Below are 23,382 nucleotides of genomic sequence, written 5' to 3' on the forward strand. Positions count from 1 at the left end.
ACTAATAAATGCTGAGAAGGGGAATGTCATCTGCTTACAAACAACATGGGTGCTCAGCTGCTCTTAGCTCATCAAAGGTGTCACTGAGAGTCGCAAATTGATGGCAGCACACTGCACTCAAGCAGACCATAGCAGACCATGAACCACACTGTGACTGTAGATGTGTAGATTCCAGTTTTCCCTGTGTTTTGAGCTAAAGTTAGCTGCACAAAAATTGTGCAGCTCTTCCTGTTTTTTTGGACAAGGCAAAACCTTACCCGAGTAAGCTTTACCTTTCCAGTAATACTGAAACTTTTGAAAACTCTGTTATTAGCAAATGATTTGAGATTGCTTTCATTCTTCCTCACCGCTAGATAATTTTTGGTAGAATTATACACAGAGATGTGAGTACATAGTACACAGATCACAAGTTTTTCCAAGAGCTTTAAGGCTGGTGGGACACAGGGAGTGCATATTTTATGGACCTTTCTATCTTAGTAGTTTCCTGGAACAGTAGGCAAGGTGTCTGATGGCCCTTGCATTCTTGTAGCCCCATATGAACAGAAATTACAGTACTTTCAAGGTGGTTTTAGTGAATCTAAACTTCCCATTCATTTTTGCAAAATCAATAAAGATACAAAATTATGTCTGTAGATTTTTGGCATCATCATGATACTATGTCTAGGGGTTTCAGCTGACTTTGAGACCATATATCACACACTGATGAAAGACAGAAGAAGGGTAATCTCCAAGGAAGCTACAACTACACAGGAAAGATAGACAAATGGAATAAAATGGATTTGTGATTTCTTCATCGGAGAGGATGTATGAGCTGAAGGCCTTCTCATGAATAAAGAGATTCCCATTCTATGATATTTATATCAGCCACTACGGAACTAAAAACCTTGTGCAGACTAGAACGTTATGCAGTTGAGTCTTAATCTCACAACCATTCTTGGAAAAGTGTTTCATACACAGAATACCAACAATATGCTCAGATGTCATAGTGATGAGTGTAAGAAACCAAGCAGAATTAAAAATAAATTAGTAATACAATATTAAAACATTATACTACCTCCTATAACACAAATAAAAAATTATATATAGACTCCAAATGATACTACAGCTTCGCAAGTTCACTGAAAGTTTAGCTATAAGCTGGCAGTGCATTATAGCAACCAGAACCATTTATGCAGTTGGAGACCACATTTTTTAAGAACGTTATATCATGTAGTAAGGAGATACTTTGGTGAAGCTAATTTTGACTGTAAGCCATATGTCCTTCTACAGGAATGAACCAGAAGTTGTCTAAATGTTCTGCTACACAAAATTTGTTACAAAATTAGTCATTCTGAAAATTACTCCTAACCAAACGTATCTTCGCCAAAGAAAATTAATTAGTTTCACAGTTTGATAGAAAAATATTTTTTAAGAATTTCCCCCAGAGGTTCATTTATTTGTTTAGGGCAAGAAGGCAGACATTACTTTTCTACAACTATACCTTCCCCTCTAGTGTGTATTGGGCATAGGTCATGTTTGCAGCCAACTCTATAATCATAAATGATTTTAGTTTATAGAATTAAGTGGCTTGTAAAGTTAGATCAGGAAAGAAAAATATGGTTGACCCTGTATAAGATTTGTAAAGGTTAACATCAAACTGGATAATTCTTTGAACCAGAAATATTATTAATCAGTAGGAAAAATACCGTTCTAATTTGCTTGCTATAAGTAGCTTCCTTTTAATTTCCCATTTAATAATATTTGATATGATTCGCAGTTATGCTGCTTATTGGCCTTATTCAGTTTTAAGATTAAAAAACTAAGAAATCTAATATTCATATATAAGTTACTGAAATTGAAAAAGTGTTTGCTTTTGTAATAACTGAAATTAATCACATTTGAAATGACAAATAAATTCAATTTATATTGATTTTAGTTTTTTTTTTTATTTGAAAGAAGGAGAGCTTTTAGAATTTTATTTTATTTTATTTTTAATAAAACTGAAAAAAAAATGGAAAGATTTCTTGAAGATACCTTAGTACAAAGCTCAGATAGAATTACCAGGCCAGTAAAACCAATACTTGGCCTAAGTCAATACACTGTCTTCTATATGCCAGATACTTCATGAGGAAGTGAAACTCAACCTTCTTGCTTCCATAAATTATCCATATATTAAATATTATACTACCAAGTAAGTCTAACCAGTGCAGTCTTCTGGTGCCCTGAAACAAAGAACTTTGTGTTCCCTGTATGTCTTGACTACTATACCAAGAACTATTTCTATTCATATTAAGTACAGTGCTTAATAAAAATACTTTTGCTTCCAGTTTCCCAGGATTCCAGTGGGATACTATACAATATAAAGCATTTTTCCACCATCATTATCTATTATTACCTATTACATTTTATGTACTTCCCTGTGTAACAGAACATGGTACTGAGATGCCAAGCCACCACTGGAGCATTCAAGTATCCACATTCAAGTATCTACATTCAAGTATGGTTCACACAATATTTTCTCAGATGGGTCTGCAGACTGCATTCCTATTGAGGTGCAGAAAACATGCATTCAGAAAACATCCTCAGTGACTTCCCTGATTTTGTTGATTTGGTCTGCACAGAACAGTCCCTCTTATTTAGATAATTTTATTTTAGTATATTTTTTTAATTTTTTGTTTTTAATAAATAATTTTAATCCTCTTTTTTATTGACTTCCTTCTAAAAATTTTATTAAGAGATGAGTTTTCCAAACTTCTTCCCATTCCAGTTAAGATTTTATTATAGTGTTTGCTCCCATATATTATGTCTGTAAGCATAGGTCTGAAGTATAATAATAATAATAATAATAATTAGAAGAATGAAAAATAAGGAAGAACCATAAAATACCACTTAGTCTGCCTATTCTTTACCTAAAGCATTATTTTTAAAGTAAAACTCCAGTGATGGAGTTCCCACAGTTTTCCAGAATAATTCCAATTAGTATTTTATTACCTATTGTGGTGGTTTTACTCGGGCAGCAAACCTCCACCACAACCACTCTCTCACTCCCCCTCCTCAAAGAGGAACAGGGAGAAAATAGAATGAAAAGGGCTCAAGGTTTGAGATAAGGACAGGGAGATCACGCAGTAATTATTGTGATGGGCAAAACAGACTCAGCATAAGGAGATAGTAAGATTTATTGTCTATTACTAACAAGCTAGAGAAGCAAGAAACAGAGGATGGAAACCTTCCCCTCCTCCCCCCCCCAACATCCAGCCTCTTCCACCTCCTCCCCTGAGCAGCGCAGGGGAATGGGGGAATGGGGGTTATGGTCAGTCTACAGCGCTTCTTCTCCACTGCTCCTTCTCAATCACTCTCATCCCCTGTGCTGTGGGGTCCCTCCCACGAGATGCAGTATTTGCTGAACTGATCCAGCGTGGGCTTCCCACAGGCAGCAGCTCTTCAGGAACTGCTCCAGATATGGGTCCGTACCATGGGGTCCATCCCTCAAGAGCAAACTGCTCCAACCTGGATCCCGCACAGGCAGCAGCTCCTGCCAGGTCACCTGCTCCTGTGTGGTCTTCTCTCCACGGGCTACAGGTCCAGCCCAGAATCTGCTCTGGCAGGGGTCTTCCACAGGCCACAGTCTCTGCCAGTGCAGGGTCACCTGCTCCCATGATCTCCTCCATGGGCTGCAGCGTGGAACCCTGCTCCACCGTGGTACTCCATGGGCTGCAGGAGGACATCCTGCTTCACCATGGTCCTCACCACAGGCCACAGGGGATTTCTGCCCCAGAACCTGGAGCACCTCTCCCCCTCCTTCCTCACTGACCTTGGCGTCTGCAGGGCTGTTCCTCACTCCTCTCACTCTCCCAGCTGCTGTGTGGTGCAGCATTTTTTTCCCTGACTTAATTATGCTCTCACGGAGGTGCAAAACAACATCACTTATTGGCTCAGCTCTGGTCAGCAGTGGGGCCCTTACTGCTCCCCCCCCTTCCCCCCCCCTTAGTGCAGCCCATGGGGCAGCTTCTAGATTCTTCTCACAGAAGTCACCCCTATGGCCCCCTGCTTCCAAAACCTTGACACGTAAACCCACTACACCTATACTCTTAGAAAAGTTTTCTCCTAACTGCAAAAGATACACTTCACTTACTGCAGCTTCATGGATATGGAAAACAGATGATTCTCTTTCTCTTTGCATCCTTATGTCCTTGTAGTCATTTACTTTCCTATTAGTTTTTTTATTAAGCTAAGCATTCCTAATTGTTTCATTCTTCTGGAGTTATAGATGTTTTTCATCTTCCTAAGACTATCCCAAGATAATATATATCTTTCTTGAAATCCAACATTCAGATCCAGAGACAAAATTCCTGCCGACAATTCACTGATGCTGGATGCAGGAGAGAGGTTACTTCATGTGTTTTGAAATATTTTTTTACTTTTGTTATGCCTGATTTCTTCTGACAAAAATGTCTAGTCCTGGTTTCCTTTTGTTTCTTCTGAAAGGAAAACATTATGTATGTATACATTTACGTAGCTGAAGGATTATTCTACGTTCATAATAAACTTTTATTTAACTAAAGGTTACAAGTGAAGGTTGCTGTGAAACCAAGTTCAACCACCATGAGGACAAGTATCAGGATAGAGGAAGTCACCTGGATTACAGAACATATCACTCAGCTGAATGGAACTGTTTGGCCTCTATGTGCCAAGAATGCAGCTGTGGTTTCACTGGTCACATACTAAAAGAAACAAGTAGTGGTTATTTGTAGTGGTGTGCTGCCGTACATATGAAGATATATTCACGGTTAATCTATATAAATCTTATGCAGGCTATAAATTAAACATGCATTATCATACACTAATTTTTCCTGATGGCAGTTTTATTGTAAATCTCTTTTAATTATGCTTTATAGCCAGATAGTAAACATGAAATGCCAATGGTTCAGCCTTCACAAAGGCAAAGTATCTTTGAAGTGTTTAGAAGACTAGGATTGGGAAAAATAATGGTATGAACATTTCCCTTCAGAAACACATATTTTCATTTTAGCATGAAGAGGTTTGGAGTATATATATACTCTGCAAGTCATTGTTTCTCTGCTAGAATAGAATTCATAAAAATAAATCATTGTGATTTAGGGTTAAAATAAAAAAATATATAAGTAATAAATCAAAATTATGAGTCACAATGTTACAGAAAGTAAGAAGTTAAGAAACGCAAGTACAAAATATTGAATAAATATGCAAATAAACGACTGTCATTAAGGAATGTTTTAAAAATTAAAACTTTTTTTTTTCTGCCTTAAGGCTAGAAGTTTGAGTATATTGTATTAAAAAAAAAATGATTAAACATACTTTCTACAGCCAATTCTCCTCTTAAATATTTGTTCAGCTAATTTTGAGTTGCTGGGTTACCCCTGGGGCTTCTTTTAGAATTGAAACCCACAGATATTATATTAAAGTATAATTGATAAACTATGATTTCTTTGTGAAAGCTTCATATACCAGATACTACAACAGTCTCTTCTGTGAGTCCAGTTTGCATATCAGCCATCTGAAGTTTTCACTTTGGCTTACCAATGGTTCATTTGCTCTGTGGGCCCTCTCCAGAATTAAATGGGGGACCTGGTCATCCAGGGTATGGAGAAGGCTGAAGTACTCCATGACTTTTTTGCCTCAGTCTTCACCAGCAAGCGCTTTAGCCACATAGCCTGGGCTCCAGAAGGCAAAAGCAGGGACTAGGAGAATGAAGAAACTCCCACTGTAGGAGAAGGTCAAGTCTGAGACCAGCTAAGGTACCCAAAGGTGCACAGGTCCATGGGACCTGATGAGTTACATCTGTGGGTTCTGAGGGAACTTGTGGATGAAGTTCCAAAACCCCTGTCCATCATATGTGAGAAGTGGTGGCAGTCTAGTGAAGTTTCCACTAACTGGAAGAGGGGAAACATCACACCCATATTTAAAAAAGAAAAACAGGAAGACCCGGGGAACTACAGGCTAGTCAGTCTCACCTCTGTGCCTGGAGGGATCATGGAGCAGATGCTCCTGGAAACTATGCTAAGGTACATGCAAAATGAATGACTGGTGAAAGCCAACATGGCTTCACTAAGGGCAAATCATGCCTGACAAATCTGGTGGCCCTCTACAAAAGGTTACGACTTTGGTGGATAGGTACAGAGCAACTGATGTTATCTACCTGTACTTGTGCAAAGCATTTAACACTATCCAGCATGACATCCTTGTCTCCAACTGGAGAGACATGGATTTGATGCATAGACCATTTGGTGGTAAAGGAATGGGCTGGATGGCTGCATTTCAAAGAGTTGTGGTTAAAAGCTCAATATCCAAATGGAGATCAGTAATGAGTAGTGTTCCTCAGTGGTTGGTATTGGGATGGGTGCTGTTTAACACCTTGTCAGCAACATGAAGAATGGGATCAAGTGCACCCTCAGCAAGATTGTGGATGACAACAAGCTGAACAGCATGGCTGATGTGCTGGAAGGAAGGAATGCCATCCAGCAGGAGCTTGACATGTTTGAGAGATGGGCCCATGAGAATAACATGTGGTTCAACAAAGCCAAGTGCAAAGTCCTGTACGGGGGCCAGGGCAATCCCAAATATGAATACAGGCTGGGCGATTTGTTGATTGAAAGCAGCCCTGATGAGAAGGACCTGGGGGTGTTGGTTCAGAAGAAACAACATGACTTGGCAATATGCACTTGCAGCCCAGAAAGCCAACTCTATCTTGGGCTGCTTCAAAGGCAGCGTGGCCAGCTGGCTGAGGGAGGTAATTCTTCTTCTCTACTTTGCTCTCATGAGACCCCACTTAGAGCACTGTGTTCAGTTCTGGGGCCCTCAGCGGAAGAAGGATGTGGACCTGTTGGAGTGAGTCCAGAGGTGAACCACGAGGATGATCAGAGGGCTGGAGCACCTCCTACAAAGACAGGCAGAGGGAATTGGGGTTATTCATCCTGGAGAAGAGAAGGCTCTGAGAAGTCTTTACAGCAGCCTCCAATTGCCTAAAGGGAAAGGTGGGGACTCCAGAAAAGGTGGAGACTACAGAAAAGGTGAGGAGGGACTCTTTGTCAGGGAGTGTAGTGAAAAGACAAGGGGGGATAGATTTAAACTAAAAGAGGGTAGATATAGTTTAGATATAAGGAAGAAATTCTTTGTTCTGAGGGTGGTGAGGCACTGGCACAGGTTGCCCAGTAACGAGCTGTATATGCCCCATCCCTGGAAGTGCTCAAGGCCAGGTTGGGTGGGGCTTTGAGCAACTTGGCCTAGTGGGAGGTGTGTTGGCCCATGGAAGGGGTGTTGGAACTAGAAGATCTTTAAGGTCCTTTCCAACCCAAACCATTTTATGATTAATATGCTTCAACTTTTGCCTAACCCTGAAGAGGTGAGGCAGTGGGACCAAATGGTCATTGTAGGTCCCTTCCAACTGAATTATCCTATGGTAAATAGGTGTCCTGTGGTCAAGCCACAAAAATAGGATTATTTTTCTCAGTGATAAACTTCTTCCTAGCCCCTTTGGCTGCTGCAAAATTCAAAGAAATTCTATGGTATTCCATATATTTGATTTTTTTCCAGCTTATTCCCACTAAGGCTGTTTGTGTATTTATAAAATACAATTATCGATATTACTGCAAATGCTGGTTTTAAACCTGACTCCCTGAGGCACTTTGTTGGTATGAGGTATGATCCCCCCTCAGACAGACAAACTGAGAAAGAAGAAATGAGCTTTCATTGTTTGCTAGCACAGTATTATTGTACATCTTCTGGTATGTAAAGCAAGACAACAAAGCATCTTATAAAAAGTCACTGGTCTCTTGTCTTTCTACTGTTACAAATGCTGTGCTATATATGATTCATAGTCAGAGAGGGAAAGCAGTCTATTGTTACTTTAACTTGCATTCTCGTGCAAATGCATTGTATGAAAGCTTAATGTCATCTGGATATCATAGCAGACCTTATGATACAATTACATGGGACCAACAGTATTTGATCAAAGTAAAAGAAAAACCTCTTGTTTTATTTATAAGCCATCTGCCACAAACCATTATCATTTACTTAGGCACTAACTTGCAGTTTCCATTTTAATAGTTCTGTTAGTGTTTGGGTGGTTTCTATGAAGATTATTCAATAAACATTGTCCAGAAAAAGCTAGATACTTTTAATGCATAATCCTCTGGAATGTTTATTAAACAATAACACTGAACCTTCTGACAGTTTTATTTCTGAGAATGTTATAACGTTATTATGCATCCCACCAGTAATTCTTCATTACTGAAAACTCCTGTACAATGTTATGAGTCTTACTGAAAGCAGATGCAGCCGAATTAATAACAGGGACATCAATGCACAATAGAAAGCCATACAGTGGGAAGGGTGAGATGGGGGGTAAAGAATGCAGAAAAAGCATTCTGTTTCACTTTTGCAAAAAGTAACTGAAATAAGTATGAGTAGTATAAGGATTAGAAAAAAAAACAAATGTACAAAGATTAATCTGAAAAGATATATTTACTATTTAATGCAGAATATCTGGACAAACTGATTTAACTTAATTATTAGGATGAATAGATTTTCAAGAAGACTTAAGACCCTAAGCAATTTTAGATTTACTCCTGTGAATGGGTTTCTGTGTGTGACTTACTTTCTGTGAAGCCAGCATTCAAGGATCTTTTAATCACCTGTTAAATGGATGATATCCTTGTTAACTAATCACAAAGAAAGCTCAGTCTAAGGTTCAGTAAACTCAATACAAAGCCTCTGAATGAGGCAAGGCTCAGATAAAACTGTGTGCTTTGCCATAATGAACCTAGTAAATGCTGGTTTCCTGCAATAAAAATAATAGGTGGAATCTTTGCATCTTTGGGAATTTTGTCATTGATTTTAGCAAGGCCAGTATTGCAATGAATAAAACTACCAAGCAAACTAAAATAATTGGTCAAAGAAAGGAAAGGGAATTAATGTAACAGAACCTCTACATTACTTTAGTCTTCCTTCCACTCTCCCCTGACTGACTGAACAGCTCCTGGTACTCCTAAGATGTGCTCACAGAAACTATTGTGGCAGTTTACTGAACACCAAATATTTACAAAAGCATTTAATGAGTAATTCTGTAACAGGAAAATCAGTTTTGTTGTTATAATGAGACAGTTTCAGATTAAACCACAGGGTGTTTTAGGGGTGAGTAACCAAGGGCAATTGCCCAAGACTGGAAACCATGGGGAATGTGCTAGACTACAATATGCCTCAATCTCTGCCTGTGTTCCTGCTAGGCAAAACTTGCTGCAGCTCCACACAGATGCAGTGATATACTTCAAATGTAAATCTTTCTGCATTTTTGGCAAAGTAACAAGCAAAGTATTTAGTTAGAATTATAAATATGTTTTGTCTTTTTACATTTAAATCTATTTACCCATTTCTTTTTATTGATGTGTGAAATTTTCTGATTTCTGATGTTTAATAAGTATAGCCACTATATTTTTGCATGGGTTTTCCCAGACATCCATATCACACATGCATCACACAGCCCACATACAGTAAGTGAGGCAGTTTCAGAAAGCTACAGACTAACAAATTATGCACTGCACAGCCACAACACTTATGTGCTATGGTCCTATGTGAAACAGAAAAAAAAAAAAAAAAAAAGAACAAAAAAGACAACAGATATAAGGAAATTTATGATGTGTTGGTATTTCATCATGGGCGGAACTTGAAGGCCATCTGTTTTATCAGGAGCTGAATGCTGTGAGAGAAATTTGAACTTCGTGTTCAGGTGTTCCAGTATCTGAATCAGAGTGTGGAGAAGAGCAACCATCCAGTTTTCTGGGGTTCTTCCACAGGGATTATTTGCAACCAAGCAATAATGTAGAAATAAAGTTACTGGTTATAAAACCACCAAGAAACAAAGAAAATACACTATCTGAGAAAATACAATATCTGATGTAAAAGAGAGATACAGGCAGAATATTTCTGAAGATAAAAGATATATGATAGATTTGTAATATCTCCCTTGAACTAGCTGAATTTCTGTAACATCTCAGTAATAAATTACAACAAAGCAGTGAACTTACACTGGAAGTGGAAAAATGGAGACATCCACTGCAGACTTTGTTTTGCAGAACCTAGAGTTTTCTTTGGCTGCTAACTCTCATTTAAATACTTATCAGGATATTCAACAATAACTTGTCCCCACCAATTAAAACACTCTGGAGGTTTCTAGCCCAGAGTGGTCACCTGAGAATTCAAGCAAACATTTTTGTGGTCTGAAACTGTAGGACTTCTACTTTGTTTTTCACCATCATGTGTGTTAAGCACTTCATTAAGTGCTTCTCCAAAAATGGGCCTAAAAAAAAAAAAAAAAAAAAAAGAAAAGAAAATACAACACACACAAAGAAACAAACAAAACCGAAAAATAATTTAGTCATTCAGAAAATATCTTACACTGTGGCAGTGCTCTTCTTCTGTAAAAATGTTTTTAAAACTAATAAGAGGTGCACAGTAATGATCAAATTTGTAAGAAATCTCTTGTAATCTCAGCTGATGTGGCTCATCAGAACATCTACAGTAGTTACCCATCAGCACAGGAATGCTTATAGATAAGATGAAAGTAGCCCTTCCTATTAATCACACACTGTATATCTGACTCCTGCTTTCTTCAGTCTTTAAATCAACTCCATCTGGTTCTTACTATTTAGCCATGCAGCTTACCTTTCATAACAAAACATGCTTACTGCTGCAGAAGCAAGTCCAATGTGATTAAAATTATTAGGTAAAAAGCGGTTGCTTAAGTCTGGAATCAGCTAACAATAAAAACACATGATCAGCCACAAAATGAAACATAGGACCAAATCTTCATTGGGTGTAAATTGGATGACCTTTGCTGATTTCAGTGGAATGTATCGCAGCCAATGTCCCAAGCCACTTTTCTCTGTGTTAGTACTTTTTGAGCACATCAAGCAAGATTTCGTTGTTCATAACAACACTTATATGTGTAAGAAACAATCTCATCATAATGTAGAGTAGTCATGGATTTATAATCTTTTATGGCAGAGCCAGGGCCTAACTATCTAGAAGGAAATTACTCTGCCTATGTTAACTAAAGCAAACATAAGCAAAAATTGTCCCTTCCTTGAGGGTGCTTAGTTTATTTAGAGATTCCTAATTCAGATTCTTTTCAACTGAATGTAAAAGTAAGCCAAACAGTATTTAGACAATACAAGCAAAGGAACAAAGTAGCTTTCTATGTCTTTTGCTCAACAACTTCCCTTCCTTCTCTTATTCCCATGACACTGTCTTTATTTTTTTACAATTTTGAGGACATAGCTACACTAAGCTGCTTTCCCTGTGGAACAGTATGTGAGAATCTAACCCAGTAACAAATCATGTTGCTGAATGACTGTGAGGAAAGGTAGGTAAGATCTCTTCTAGTAAGGAAATACAGAAATACTTGTTACGATTTTGACATACATGGAGGGAGGCAGGATCTGGTACAGCTCAAGCCAGCAGGCTGTGATACTTGGGAAAACATGAGGACTCAGAGACTGGAACGGGCTACGCAAATAGTCAGGTCCGTGTCCTGGTCACAGGGTCAGCAGAACTCCCCCTGAAAATGTTGAAATTTTTGCCTTTGGCAAGAATGCCAGCTATTCATCTTTATGTCACCAGAAGGCCTGAACAGGTAAAAATACCACAGCTACAACCCTTTCTCTTTTACAGCTTGAGAACTACATTGTGGAAAACATGAAATCGGAGATGGTACAGCTGCAGCAGAATGCTGTGCAGAACCACACTGCCACTATGCTCGAGATAGGGACCAGCCTCCTCAGCCAGACAGCAGAGCAGACAAGAAAACTCACGGATGTTGAAACCCAGGTATGTTCCCGAAGAAGTTTCCTAAAAGCTGTTAATTGCAGAGAACTTTCACCATCCTCCTTCTTTTCTAATAAATCACCAAACAAAACTTTTCAACACAGGGCTCCAAGAAACATACACACTCTCTGTTTATTGGTACAAACAGCAGTGATGACTGACACATATGTGTGTCTGTCTTTGATTTCATTTGGTTGGCATATTTAGCTCTGTGTGTGTAAGGCAGGCTGGACAGGCCAGGAAACTAAATCATTTGACTTAAATAACTATCTCAGTTACCAACTGTGAATGATACAAGTGTCAAGTTAAATAATGAGTTTCAGGCTAAAATAGAGCCTTTCTTCTTCATTATTATTTGCCTCTATTATTATTATGAAGTTTCTTTACTTTCTACAAGATGTTTCCAGCTGAAATGTAATGTAAATTAGTAGCTTTTACACTGTGGAGAGGGACAAGTTCTTTATAAAGCACTCTATATCTATTATTACTCTGAAATTGTATGATATTGCATGAATTTAAAGAGCTATCTTCATATGATTCCTAGCACCAAAATCACTTATTTGGTTCAAATGACAAGCATATCACTGCTATGTTGCAGAGTACAATTTCATATTGGGCTCATTGCAATGATATGTACAGCTTTTTGACTACTTCTATCAGTTTAAGATGCATACTTTTTTCCCAGTTTTTGACGAGTTCCTCTTGATCTTCCTAAAATGTGGTGTGTTACCAGCTGAAATGCATTCACTGTTCATTTAAAGTGCAAGAATTAATGCATTGCATATATTTGGTTTGTTTCAGTAGCATGTGTACTTCTTGAGAGATAATAATGTTTTTACTCACGTTTACAATATCATTACCATGTTATTATGTAACTGCATTACAGCACACTGAAAAACTTCAGCAATTATGAAAGACAGATGCTTTAATTATCTCTAGCTAGGAATGATAGGTACAAGCTGTTGCTACACTGCCTTATGCAAGTTCCTTTTTTTCCTTCATCTTGGTTAGTAGACCAACTAAAGTAACATGTTAAGCTTTAATTACCACAAATTTGAAAAGACGGCCTATTGACTTATGAGAATGTTAGGAAAAGTATTTAAACAGAATATCTAAATCAATACAACAAATGCATCTAAATTCAACAGGAAAAAAAAAAAAAAGTAAAAAAAAAGTGAGGTGAGTGAGGTGTAGGAACTTTTTTTATATTCCCAAAGACCTACATTGTTATACATGTTGAGTACTCATTTGCTGTTCCCTCATCCAAGTAGGTAACTTGCATTGTCGATGTCTCACTTTCCCATTGAGGAATAACTTCATGGTAGAGGAACCATGCTAGCAACTTCTGCCTTCTTATGTGTGTATCTATACTCTCTATATAATATATACTTATAACTGAAGAATTTAAAGGATGCTTAAATTACCAGTGGATATCCACCTTGCTGCAGTCCTGGCTCTGACTTCCAACTCAGTGACAGCATCTCCTACCTTGACTCTCTCAGCAGCATGAGAAAGTCCTTGTAGTCCCTGGCTCTACTGGCAATCAGAAAAGAGTGGTAAAGGTGACTCCAGAAGGTGAATTGCTCCTTTTGGCAATGATGGGAGTAGACAGTTGCATGGCTGTGGTGGGTTATGATGTTGGCTGGTTGTCAAGGGACCACTAAGCCACTCGTCTCCCTCAGCAGGACAGGGGAAGAAAGTAAGAGTGAACTGCTCTAGCACAGGTTCCCCACAGGCATCAGTTCCTGCCAGACCTCCTGCCCCAACATGGGCTCCTCTCTATGGGCTGCAGTTCTCACTGGGAGTCTGCTGCTGCGTTGGCTGTCCATTGGCTGCAGCTTCCTGCAGCTTCCACCTGTTGTGGCACGGGCTCCTTCAGAGGCTACAGCATGAATAACTGCTCCAGCATAGTCCTACATGGGCTGCAGAGGGACAACCTGTGTTATCATTATACTCTCCATGGACTGCAAGAGAATCTCTGCTCCAGTGCCTGTAGTACCTACTCCCCTTCCTTCTTTACTGAACTTGGTGTCTTCAGGGTTAGTTCTTTCACTCCACTTTCCCAGCTACTCTTGTACAATATTTTTAACCTTTCATAAATATGTTATTAGAGAGTCATAACCAGCATCACTCATTGGCTCAGTTCTGGCTAGTGGTGGGCTCCTTTTGGAATAACATGGAACTAGCTATGTTCAACATGGAGCAGCTAGCTCCTGGACTCTTCACAGAAGCCACCCCTGCAGCCCCTGTGCTGTCACATAAACACAGTATGTTGGCAGAGATGTGAAGGTCCGCAGGATATAAGATTGAGAAAGACAGGCCATGATCTCTTGCCTGTAATATGTAGTACTTTCAGCACTTGTAGTACTTGTAATACTTATAGTATTACTGCCTGTAATATGTAATACTCATACCAGAAAAAAGAGACTGATGGACTCGAGATACAGAGCCTACTGCTCCTTAAATCTCACTGACCCCTCCCAAATCCTTATCTATCCCAAATCCCACTGTTTCCCCTTAGATTTTCTTTTACACCTGAAACTGCACTGAAGTCTTGTAGGCTGCTCCACAGATGTGTACTCTTAGGAAATCTATAGGTGCCTTCCTGTCACCTTTAACCCTTGCCAACCTTTGTAGTAAACCATCAATTCCTGCCAGGTCCCTCTGAAACTGTGGTGATGCCTCCTGGCACTTCCAAATGTATCCATCTCAAACAAAAGAGCTGCATACTGATCAATTCCAATTTTTTTCAATCACTGTATTTTATAAAAAGGACAATTCTAGTTGCTCTGTGAGCATCAAGAGTTTCAGACAAAATTAAGACACTATGTAGATTGAGAACCCTTTTTTTTTTCTCTTCATGTTCTGCAATGTAAATTCCTATTAGGCATGCATGAGAAAATCTTATATACTCTATAATCCTATGATGAGACTGATACTTGGCCTTTCCAGAAAGGTCTGATAGGTTCCATTAAAGAGGAATCATGTCATCACTTCTGGAACTGAACATCAGCTGCTGTTAGTACACATACCTATGAAAATTTTTTATACATACTTGTCCAGACTTAATATAATGAAAGATAATATACCAACAAAATCAACCATCATTAATTAATGATTTTTTTTTTTTTTTCACTTCTCAGCTACTTAGTTAGCATCTATTCCTTTTCATCTGGTTGAAAATCTTCTTTTGGATTGATGTACCTACTAAAACGTGCGCTATTAATACAGACCAACCCTAAGGTGAAAGACAATTGCATAAAGTAATGTTTAAGATCACAGCCTTCATTTTCTTAAAAATGTGTGTAAGAGGGCAAGTAGTGATAACATAAGCAGACACCAGACTTCTGCCAACACTACACAAGAGAGATCTCAGGGGAAAGCTAAAGTAGGAACTCCATCTATAAAACAGCAGATTCAACACTTTGGCTTGAATCCAAGTGCTCTTACACTCTTCTGGTTTAAGCATACTTTATAGGAATGCATGTTTGAAGCATGCCTCTTGTTCTTCCCAGTGAAATGAAGCTTATTTGGCAGTCACCTTTCCTTCTTCTGCTAGCCTAGTATTTTTCTATAACAAACAGGGTGCCAGACTATCAGCTGTTGCATATCAGTGTAGCTTGATTGAGTTAATTTGCACCAGTTGAGCTGCTGATGTTAAAAAAGGATTTAGAAATTAAGGTCATTTCTGATAAATCATCAAATCAGAGTGAAATGACTACATTAATGTTTATGTTGCTATAGAAACACAACCAAGACAATATAAACATTAATGTTTCTAATTTATCCCTAAGGTGCTAAATCAAACATCCAGACTTGAAATTCAGCTACTAGAAAATTCACTGTCAACATACAAGCTAGAAAAACAGCTGCTACAACAGACGCATGAAATTCTGAAAATTCATGAGAAGAACAGGTAAGAATGACTAGCTGATCTCTTAAATTCTTTCTCTGTTCATCATAAAGTGGTCTGTGCATACTTTGTTTCAAGCAACCAATGGAGTAGAAGAAGCAAATATGGTAAGTACACGTAATATTTATGCAATGGTTAAAAGAGCTAGGGTGTGAACTTACACTAGCTCCTTATGACAAACGCAAGTTGATTTTTGCTGCTTTTTTGTTTGCACTGTAAGTTCATATCTCAATTTGTTTCATGACAGCTCAATCATATGACTGTAGCTTCTGCTACTCAAAAACATAAGGATAACTTGTATGCATGTTTTTAAGCAGACTAGAATAAATTTTGAGATCATCAACTAATTTGAAAATCTATGCAAAGCTGAAAATCTTCAGAATCTAAATTTAATGAACGCAAAGATCCAAGAGGAATCTCTCTCTTTAGAATAACATTTCATTCTGTATCACATACTTGGAGCCATACTTTATTTAAAAAATAAGTGAACAATAAACACGTTGGATTTATGCTGAAATTGAAAAGAGAGGAAAAAAAAATACAGTACACCAACTCTTCAGCAGCACATAACTTACCAAGCTGTGAAGTTTCCCTTTCTGTGTTAGAGTATTTGTATGAATCCCGCAAAGGCCCTGGATTCATTTGTGAGGCTATCTTCATACATTGACAGAGGCTTAGTTTAGCTCCTAAATTGGGGTGCATAGCAGCTGATGCACTGACAGCACACCCAAACCATCCAAACAAGTAGTGCCACAAGGAACTGGCTGAACCAGTATAAAGTCCAAGTTTGGGCACCTCTCTGTTAATGCCTGAAATCCTTGCAATTGCAGCCTGGTATCTCAGAACAGGGTGTGCACAGGGAGATGGTCTGTCAGAATTTCTCTGATGTTCCTTCCTCGTGATGCTTTTCCCTGGCTCCCACAGGGGTCCTTCCCTTGGACTGCTGTCCTTCAGGATGAGATTGCTCAAGTGTGGTGTCCTCCATGGACTGCAGGGGGACAGCCCCCTCCACCACTCTCTGCAGGCTGCAGGGGAACTTCTGCTCTGGCACCTGGAGCACCTCTTCCCCTCCTTCTTCACTGACCATGCTTTTTGCAAGGCTGTTTGTTCCACATTTTCTCCTCACTGCCATGTGGTGGTTTTGCCCTTTCTAATATGTTGTCACAGAGGAACCACCAGCATCACTGCTGGGCTCATCTGTGCCCTGCTGTGGAAATGGCTGGTGCTGGCTGTATTTGGCATACATGTAGGACAGCCCCAGCCTCAAGGGCAGTCCTGGCCTCTTCCTACACAGGCTCCATCAGACTTCTACCCTCAAGCCCCATGTCCAAATCTTGGACACAGACACCCAATACAGTGGCATAAAGCCATCTGCTTTCGTGGCTGCCTGTCTAGAAACCTGCTGACATTATTGCTGTCTCTGTAACAGCCATGTTTAAGCAGGGAGGCTCTCTTCTAGAAAGAGTAACTGTGGTGTAAATCTGACCAGAACTAAGGTTCCCATTTCCTGTGTATGCTATGATTGACACTAAAATAGAGCAAATGACTTTATATGTGAGGTAGATACTGAAGCAGCCTATACATGCACAGGGTGTAGTGGATTTGTTAAATTGAGATCAGATGGTTTGCCAAAAATGTTGCTGCTGAACGTGAATCAGCAATGACTGAGGTGGAATGACTTTGCCCTGGGTTATATGTGAAGCAGACTAACAGTACCATGAAGCTGCTAAGAAAAAAAAAAAAAAAAGCAAAGAACCACATAGTAATGACAAATAGAATATGTCATTATAAAGAAATGTGTTTAGCTGAAAAGCTGGCAAAATAATATACAGTTAGCGCTACTGGTTATGAAAACTGGCAGTTTACAGCTTATAAAACAGGGGTAAGATTAAATAATTCCCCTAAATGTTTGTGGGTGGTTTCTTTGTTTGTTTCTCTTTTTCTTTCTTTTTTTTTATTTCAATTTTGAATTGACGCAAAATTTGTTTTTAAGTAAATGATTGTATTTTTAGCTGTTGTAATCTATTTAGCATCAAAATTTTATTGACTCATCAAGAGACTGAGTCATTTATGTGAGGCTTTGTGTACTTAATCTGAATTTATTTATCTTAGCAATGTGTCAGGGTGTAAAGCCATGTCAGTAAACAACTAAGTTTGACTTAAATTGACCTTTGACTTGACTGACATTTTGATGAAATGATCTGTGTCATGATAGTATGGTCTAGCTTGGTATTTAGGAGGAAAAGGAGAGGGGGTATGTTAAAGAGCAACATCCAGTTGTTTCTCTTATAAGTATATGTGTTTCATTATAATGAAGGAAGAACCTAGCAAAGACCTTCCAGGTTTCATTGCTATCTGTGCCCTTGGGACTGATAAAATTAGGGAGAGGACGTTGTCATGATTAAAGCAGCTGATGATTCATATTTTAATGTATCATTATCTAGTCCTAACAAAAAACTGTGTAATCTTGGTCTTGTAAGGATCCTGTAATCAACTATGCGTATGTCAATTTCACTGTGGGACAAATCTTTAAGATCACAGGAGGTAATAGGTTAATGAATATGCCAATGATTTTAGCTTGCTTAAATGTAAACATCGTTTAAAGATTGCCTGATGGTGGTGTTCAGTAGTTGTCTGCAGTTTAAATGGATAAAATTGATATACAAAATTATATATGTATAAAAATCCCTCTGTATAACATCATTTTCAAATTAATAAATTAGAGAACTCCTTTTATCCATGTTGCCTATATGGACTATAAACGTTTTGCAAAGAGCCTTTCTTTTCAGCAGGTGGGAATGAGTGCAGGAACTGTTATAATCCAAAAAGTAATCAAAACAGATTGTGTACTTTGGGCAGATCATTTCTATTTTTGTGCTAAAATTCCCTCCATATAAAATAAAGATCCTAATCACTTTCAAAGAAATGGAGTTTGGATGAAAGAAATGTAAGATATTATAATAACTGATTGTTGATATACTACAGTAATTTGTATAGTATCCTGAAATAAAATGAGCACTGCTTATCAACAGGGGACCAATGCATGTTCTACGGTCTAGAAATATATTTATTCTTGGCCTTAAATGCTTTGCTTCCTGCCTCTGCTGGGAAGAGTGGCGATTTTTTTTCTTTTTATCCCCCTGAAGTGAAAGATATTTCATAGCATGAGTAACATTTGCCCCAGTATCTTGTTTCTATTGAATGCTCTCATGCCATAAATAATTTATTCTTGTGGGTTCCCACCCACTGTAATATAAATGGTGGTGTTTTACACTGCCATTTTTTCTCCCACAAGAGCTTTTTAAAAGCTATTTTAATTTTTTTCTTGAAAGATTTCTCTGCTTAAGTGCTTGAGTTTCTTTTTCTTTTTCTTTTTCTTTTTCTTTTTCTTTTTCTTTTTCTTTTTCTTTTTCTTTTTCTTTTTCTTTTTCTTTTTCTTTTTCTTTTTCTTTTTCTTTTTCTTTTTCTTTTTCTTTTTCTTTTTCTTTTTCTTTTTCTTTTTCTTTTTCTTTTTCTTTTTCTTTTTCTTTTTCTTTTTCTTTTTCTTTTTCTTTTTCTTTTTCTTTTTCTTTTTTCAGTGTACCCAGATGCATTTAACTTACTGTGTGCCACTTATGTCAATATGCAAGTGTGAAAACTTTTCTGTTACATTATATTTCTCCTTTTTATTCAGTCAAATGAGTTCTGGATCTTCCAGCAATAAGAAGTAGAAGTGAAATTTAAACATAAGTTTTAACTTGAATTTGCAGAAAATCAAACTAGACTAATGGTCAGTAAAAGAACAATTGTTTCCTAAGGTGTGTACTAAAGAATGATGAATTACCATTTTACTGTGTAAAAGATGAGGATATGAGTTTTATTTGCAAATGTTGCATATACTGAAAAAGATAAATCAATTTTTTCCATTTTGCTTTTGTGATTTCAATCACAAAAAGTGAGTCTCAGTAACCAAATATTTCACTGGCCTTTAGAAATATGGGGATACTTTTTTTTTTTTCTTTTTCCAAATGTCCTTAAACCAATAAGACTACCTACTTAAGTACCAAGTCAATACATAACAGTACAAGGAAAAAATCACTCATATAAAAGCAACTACAAAGCAGCTATCCTAATGAGAAAATTATCATTCTTGTAGTCAAATGTGTTTAAGTTCTCTACCTGTTTATCTTCCCATACATACTTAATTCAAGAAAAACATGTATGTACAGCCAAAGAAATTTTTCTAATGTGACGTTCCTTGTCTTTATTTATTGAAGAGCTCAACAAAGTAAATGGTTTTGTCTGTATTTCTTATAAGTCCAGATTTCTTAAAAGATTATTTTAATGCAAAAGATGTCCATCTCTAAGATCTGGTCTATATCCTGTTCCCACATGTCTAAACTGAAGTCTCTGAAAACAAAGATTAAAAAAAATATCTTAAACTGCCATGGTCTGGAATGGATTAGTGAATAAACTATGTACCTTATAAGGCAGATTGTCTAAACCAGACTTCCTTCCTCCCCTGAGAGCTATGAGATTGCTTTCTACATGCTCTACTTCATCACCTTTCAAAATGATAGTAGTTTTCACTGGAAGTTATTCTTTGACTTCTGTACTAGCTTTCTGCTTTCTTCAGTGTTATCAGAGGGCTTTATCTGTATCAGGTGTACACAGCATAGTTGCACCAAAGCATCCCACTGGCTTATATCCTAATACAGGCAACATAGGGGTAACAACCCCTATGGGGGGTTAACAACCCTATAAGGCTAACAACCTCAGGCCTACAGGCCTGGGGCAGAGCAGCTGGAAAGCTGTGCAGTGGAAAAGGATTGGGGGGTGTTGATTGATGCTCACCCAAACATGAGCTGGCGGTGTGCCCAGGTGGCCAAGAAGGCCAAAGGCATCCTGGCTTGTATTAGGAATAGTGTAGCCAGCAGGACCAAGGAGGTGATTGTCCCACTGTACTCGGCTCTGCTGAGGCCACACCTCAAGTTCTGTGTTTAATTTTGGGCCCCTCACTAAAGAAGGACATTGAGGTCCTGGAGCATTTCCAGAGAAAGGCTACAAAGCTGTTGAGGGGCCTGGAACACAAGTCCTGTGAGGAGTGGCTGATGGAACTGGGGTTGTTTAGTGTGAAGAAGAGGAGGCTCAGGGGAGACTTTATTGCTCTCTACAATGCATGCCTGGAAGGAAGGTGTGAGGAGCTGGGGGTCAGCCTCTTCTCACAGATAACTAGTGATAGGACTAGAGGGAACAGCCTCAAATTATGCCAGGGGAAGTGTAGGTTAGAAATTAAGAGACATTTCTTCTCAGAAGGAGCAGTCAGGCATTGGAAGGGGTTGCCCAGGGAGGTGGTGGAGTTACCATCCCTGGCGGTGTTTAAGGAAAGGTTGAACATGGTGCTTAGAGACATGGTTTAGTGGGCGACATTGGTGGTAGGGTGATGGTTGGACCAGATGATCTTGGAGGTCTTTTCCAACCTTAATGATTCTATGATATCATTTGTTGAAAATATATTCCCAGCCTGAACAAGCTAGTGGCACGTGGTTACTTTCAAGGAAAATTAAAGGTATTTGTTGTTGATTCATTGTATTTAAATGTATTCTAGTTAATAACTCCAAGGAAGGAGTCATTGTCCAATGGATAGTATAATATTTAGCCATATTAATAACATTTGTTTTTCATAACTTCATTCTGTTCCCCACATGCCTGATTTTGCCCCCCATAAATTGAAGGCTGCATTATAATACTGTACATGTATTTCTGTGTGTGTACGATTCTTCTAGTAAATGGTGATTTATTTGTATTGTATTGTAGTTCCCATGACTGCTTCATCTGTCTATGTCTGTAATGCTTTCAAACCCATAGGAAAATTATGCAGTAAATTTGCAGTAAAAGAGACAATCACTACCGTCCATGCCATTTTACTGGAAAGTATTATCAAAGAATGTTGTACAACAATTTCAGTCAATGTTTACAGATTGATTAATTGGTATAGCCTTCTTTTGGCTTTCTGTAAGTTTTTTATGTCAGCAACAGTCGTTAATGAAAACTAGTAGAAATATTTTCACTTTGAATCTGCCTTCATAATGCCTCTTTAAAATTTTGATAAAATCAATCAGCAAAGTTAATTCTTTGTGTTATTTGGCTGTTAGAAATTATTCAATGTGGAAAGAAGACAGAGAAAATAGAGTAGTCTGACAACCATTTAAAAAATCTAAACATCCCTGTAGTTGATTTCATCATGTTAAAAATGTATCAATTAGTTTTCTAGAACTTCTTATTATTTAAATGAGCTACAATATGTGTTTATGTAACAATAATACGTATGAAGAATTCTGGCCACATTATAGTCAAAGGCTATAAGAACAGCTTTTCTCATGCTGTTTAAGGATTTCTTCCTTTTGGAACAGGCCAGTACAAACGTCTCCAATCTATGTGAAGTTTTTGCTTTTGTTCATTAGAGCTTTGAGCAAAGGTTTCTCACTGATTCTTAGTAAAACAAAATGAAATGCAGTTGTTACAGATTTCTCCCAGGAATATAGGGAGTGGTCCTATCCTCAGGACTTACTCTTATCTGCTGTAGATTTGTGGATATGAAAAGATCATTGCACAAATGCGTATGCATTCCTTAAAATAGCTTAGTTTTGCAGTTTATAATAACAAGACTTTTAATCTACATAGAAAACTGTAAAGGAACCAAGTGCTGTGACACTCCCATCTTTCCACCACATGTTGTTGACACACCACTCATAAATATTAGGATGTATTATTGCTAAAGCTGTAAAACATCTGCTTGCTGTCTGTCTCTGTAGACACCAAACAGGGAAGCTCTAAACATTGTCAGCTTCTTCCTTCTTACTTGACATGGCCAGTGTTGCTACAAATAAGACTGTCATCACCATGGGTTCACTTACTGTGGTCTTAAGAAGGCTATGGTGGGAAACAAATAACACAATGTGCATATTGTGGCTGTCAAAGACAGTTTTATACATTAAATCATCCAGATATAGAAATAATTTCAATTTGGACAAGCAAATTGATCATGCCTTCCAGACCTTTCAGTCTTTGGTGCTCTCCTTTGTACACATGCTAATAGTTTTATATTCTTCTTATAATGTGGAGCCCCACACTGCACACAGTATTTTAGGTGAGGCTAAACCAACATTGAGTGTAGTGGGGCAGTCATTTCTTTTGACTGGTTAGCTATATTGTGCTCGATGCACTTAATACTGTTGTCCCGTTCAGACACCAGAGCACATTGTTGACTCATATTGAGCCTACCATCAGCCAAAACTCTCAGATTCCATCACAGAGACTTGTCCTCCAGTCTGTACAGACATCCAAGATTACAGCATCCCAGGTGCAGAATCCAGCACTTGTTCTTATGTTCTTAATAAATTTAATATGGTTGGTGGTTGTCTAGTGCTCTAATCTATCAAGATCTCTCTGTAAGGCTTTTCTATCCTCAAGAGACTCAATGGCTCCACCTAATTTAGTGTAATTTACAAACTTAGTTTACACTCAACTCCTGTGTCCAGGTCATTGATAAAAACTTTGAAGAGAACTGGTCCTAAAATTGAGCCTTGGGGAACACCGTTAGTGCATGTCCAGAAGCCTGATTTACTATTACCCTATTACCCCATTTACTACAA

The 23,382-nt window shown here is 38.1% G+C and overlaps 1 protein-coding gene across 2 annotated transcripts in view; it reads left to right on the forward strand.

Annotated features, from left to right (window-relative positions):
• ANGPT1 (angiopoietin 1) overlaps positions 1–23,382 on the forward strand; it is a 182,076-nt gene that overhangs the window by 68,464 nt on the left and 90,230 nt on the right. For both annotated transcript variants that reach the window (XM_005025877.6, XM_005025878.6), the window contains 2 exons: positions 11,683–11,838; positions 15,630–15,751. In XM_005025877.6, the coding sequence (XP_005025934.1) occupies positions 11,683–11,838; positions 15,630–15,751 (278 nt within the window). The remainder of the gene's footprint in view (positions 1–11,682; positions 11,839–15,629; positions 15,752–23,382) is intronic.

The sequence above is a fragment of the Anas platyrhynchos genome, chromosome 2 (genome assembly GCF_047663525.1).
Source record: "Anas platyrhynchos isolate ZD024472 breed Pekin duck chromosome 2, IASCAAS_PekinDuck_T2T, whole genome shotgun sequence".
Classification (NCBI taxonomy): domain Eukaryota; kingdom Metazoa; phylum Chordata; class Aves; order Anseriformes; family Anatidae; genus Anas; species Anas platyrhynchos.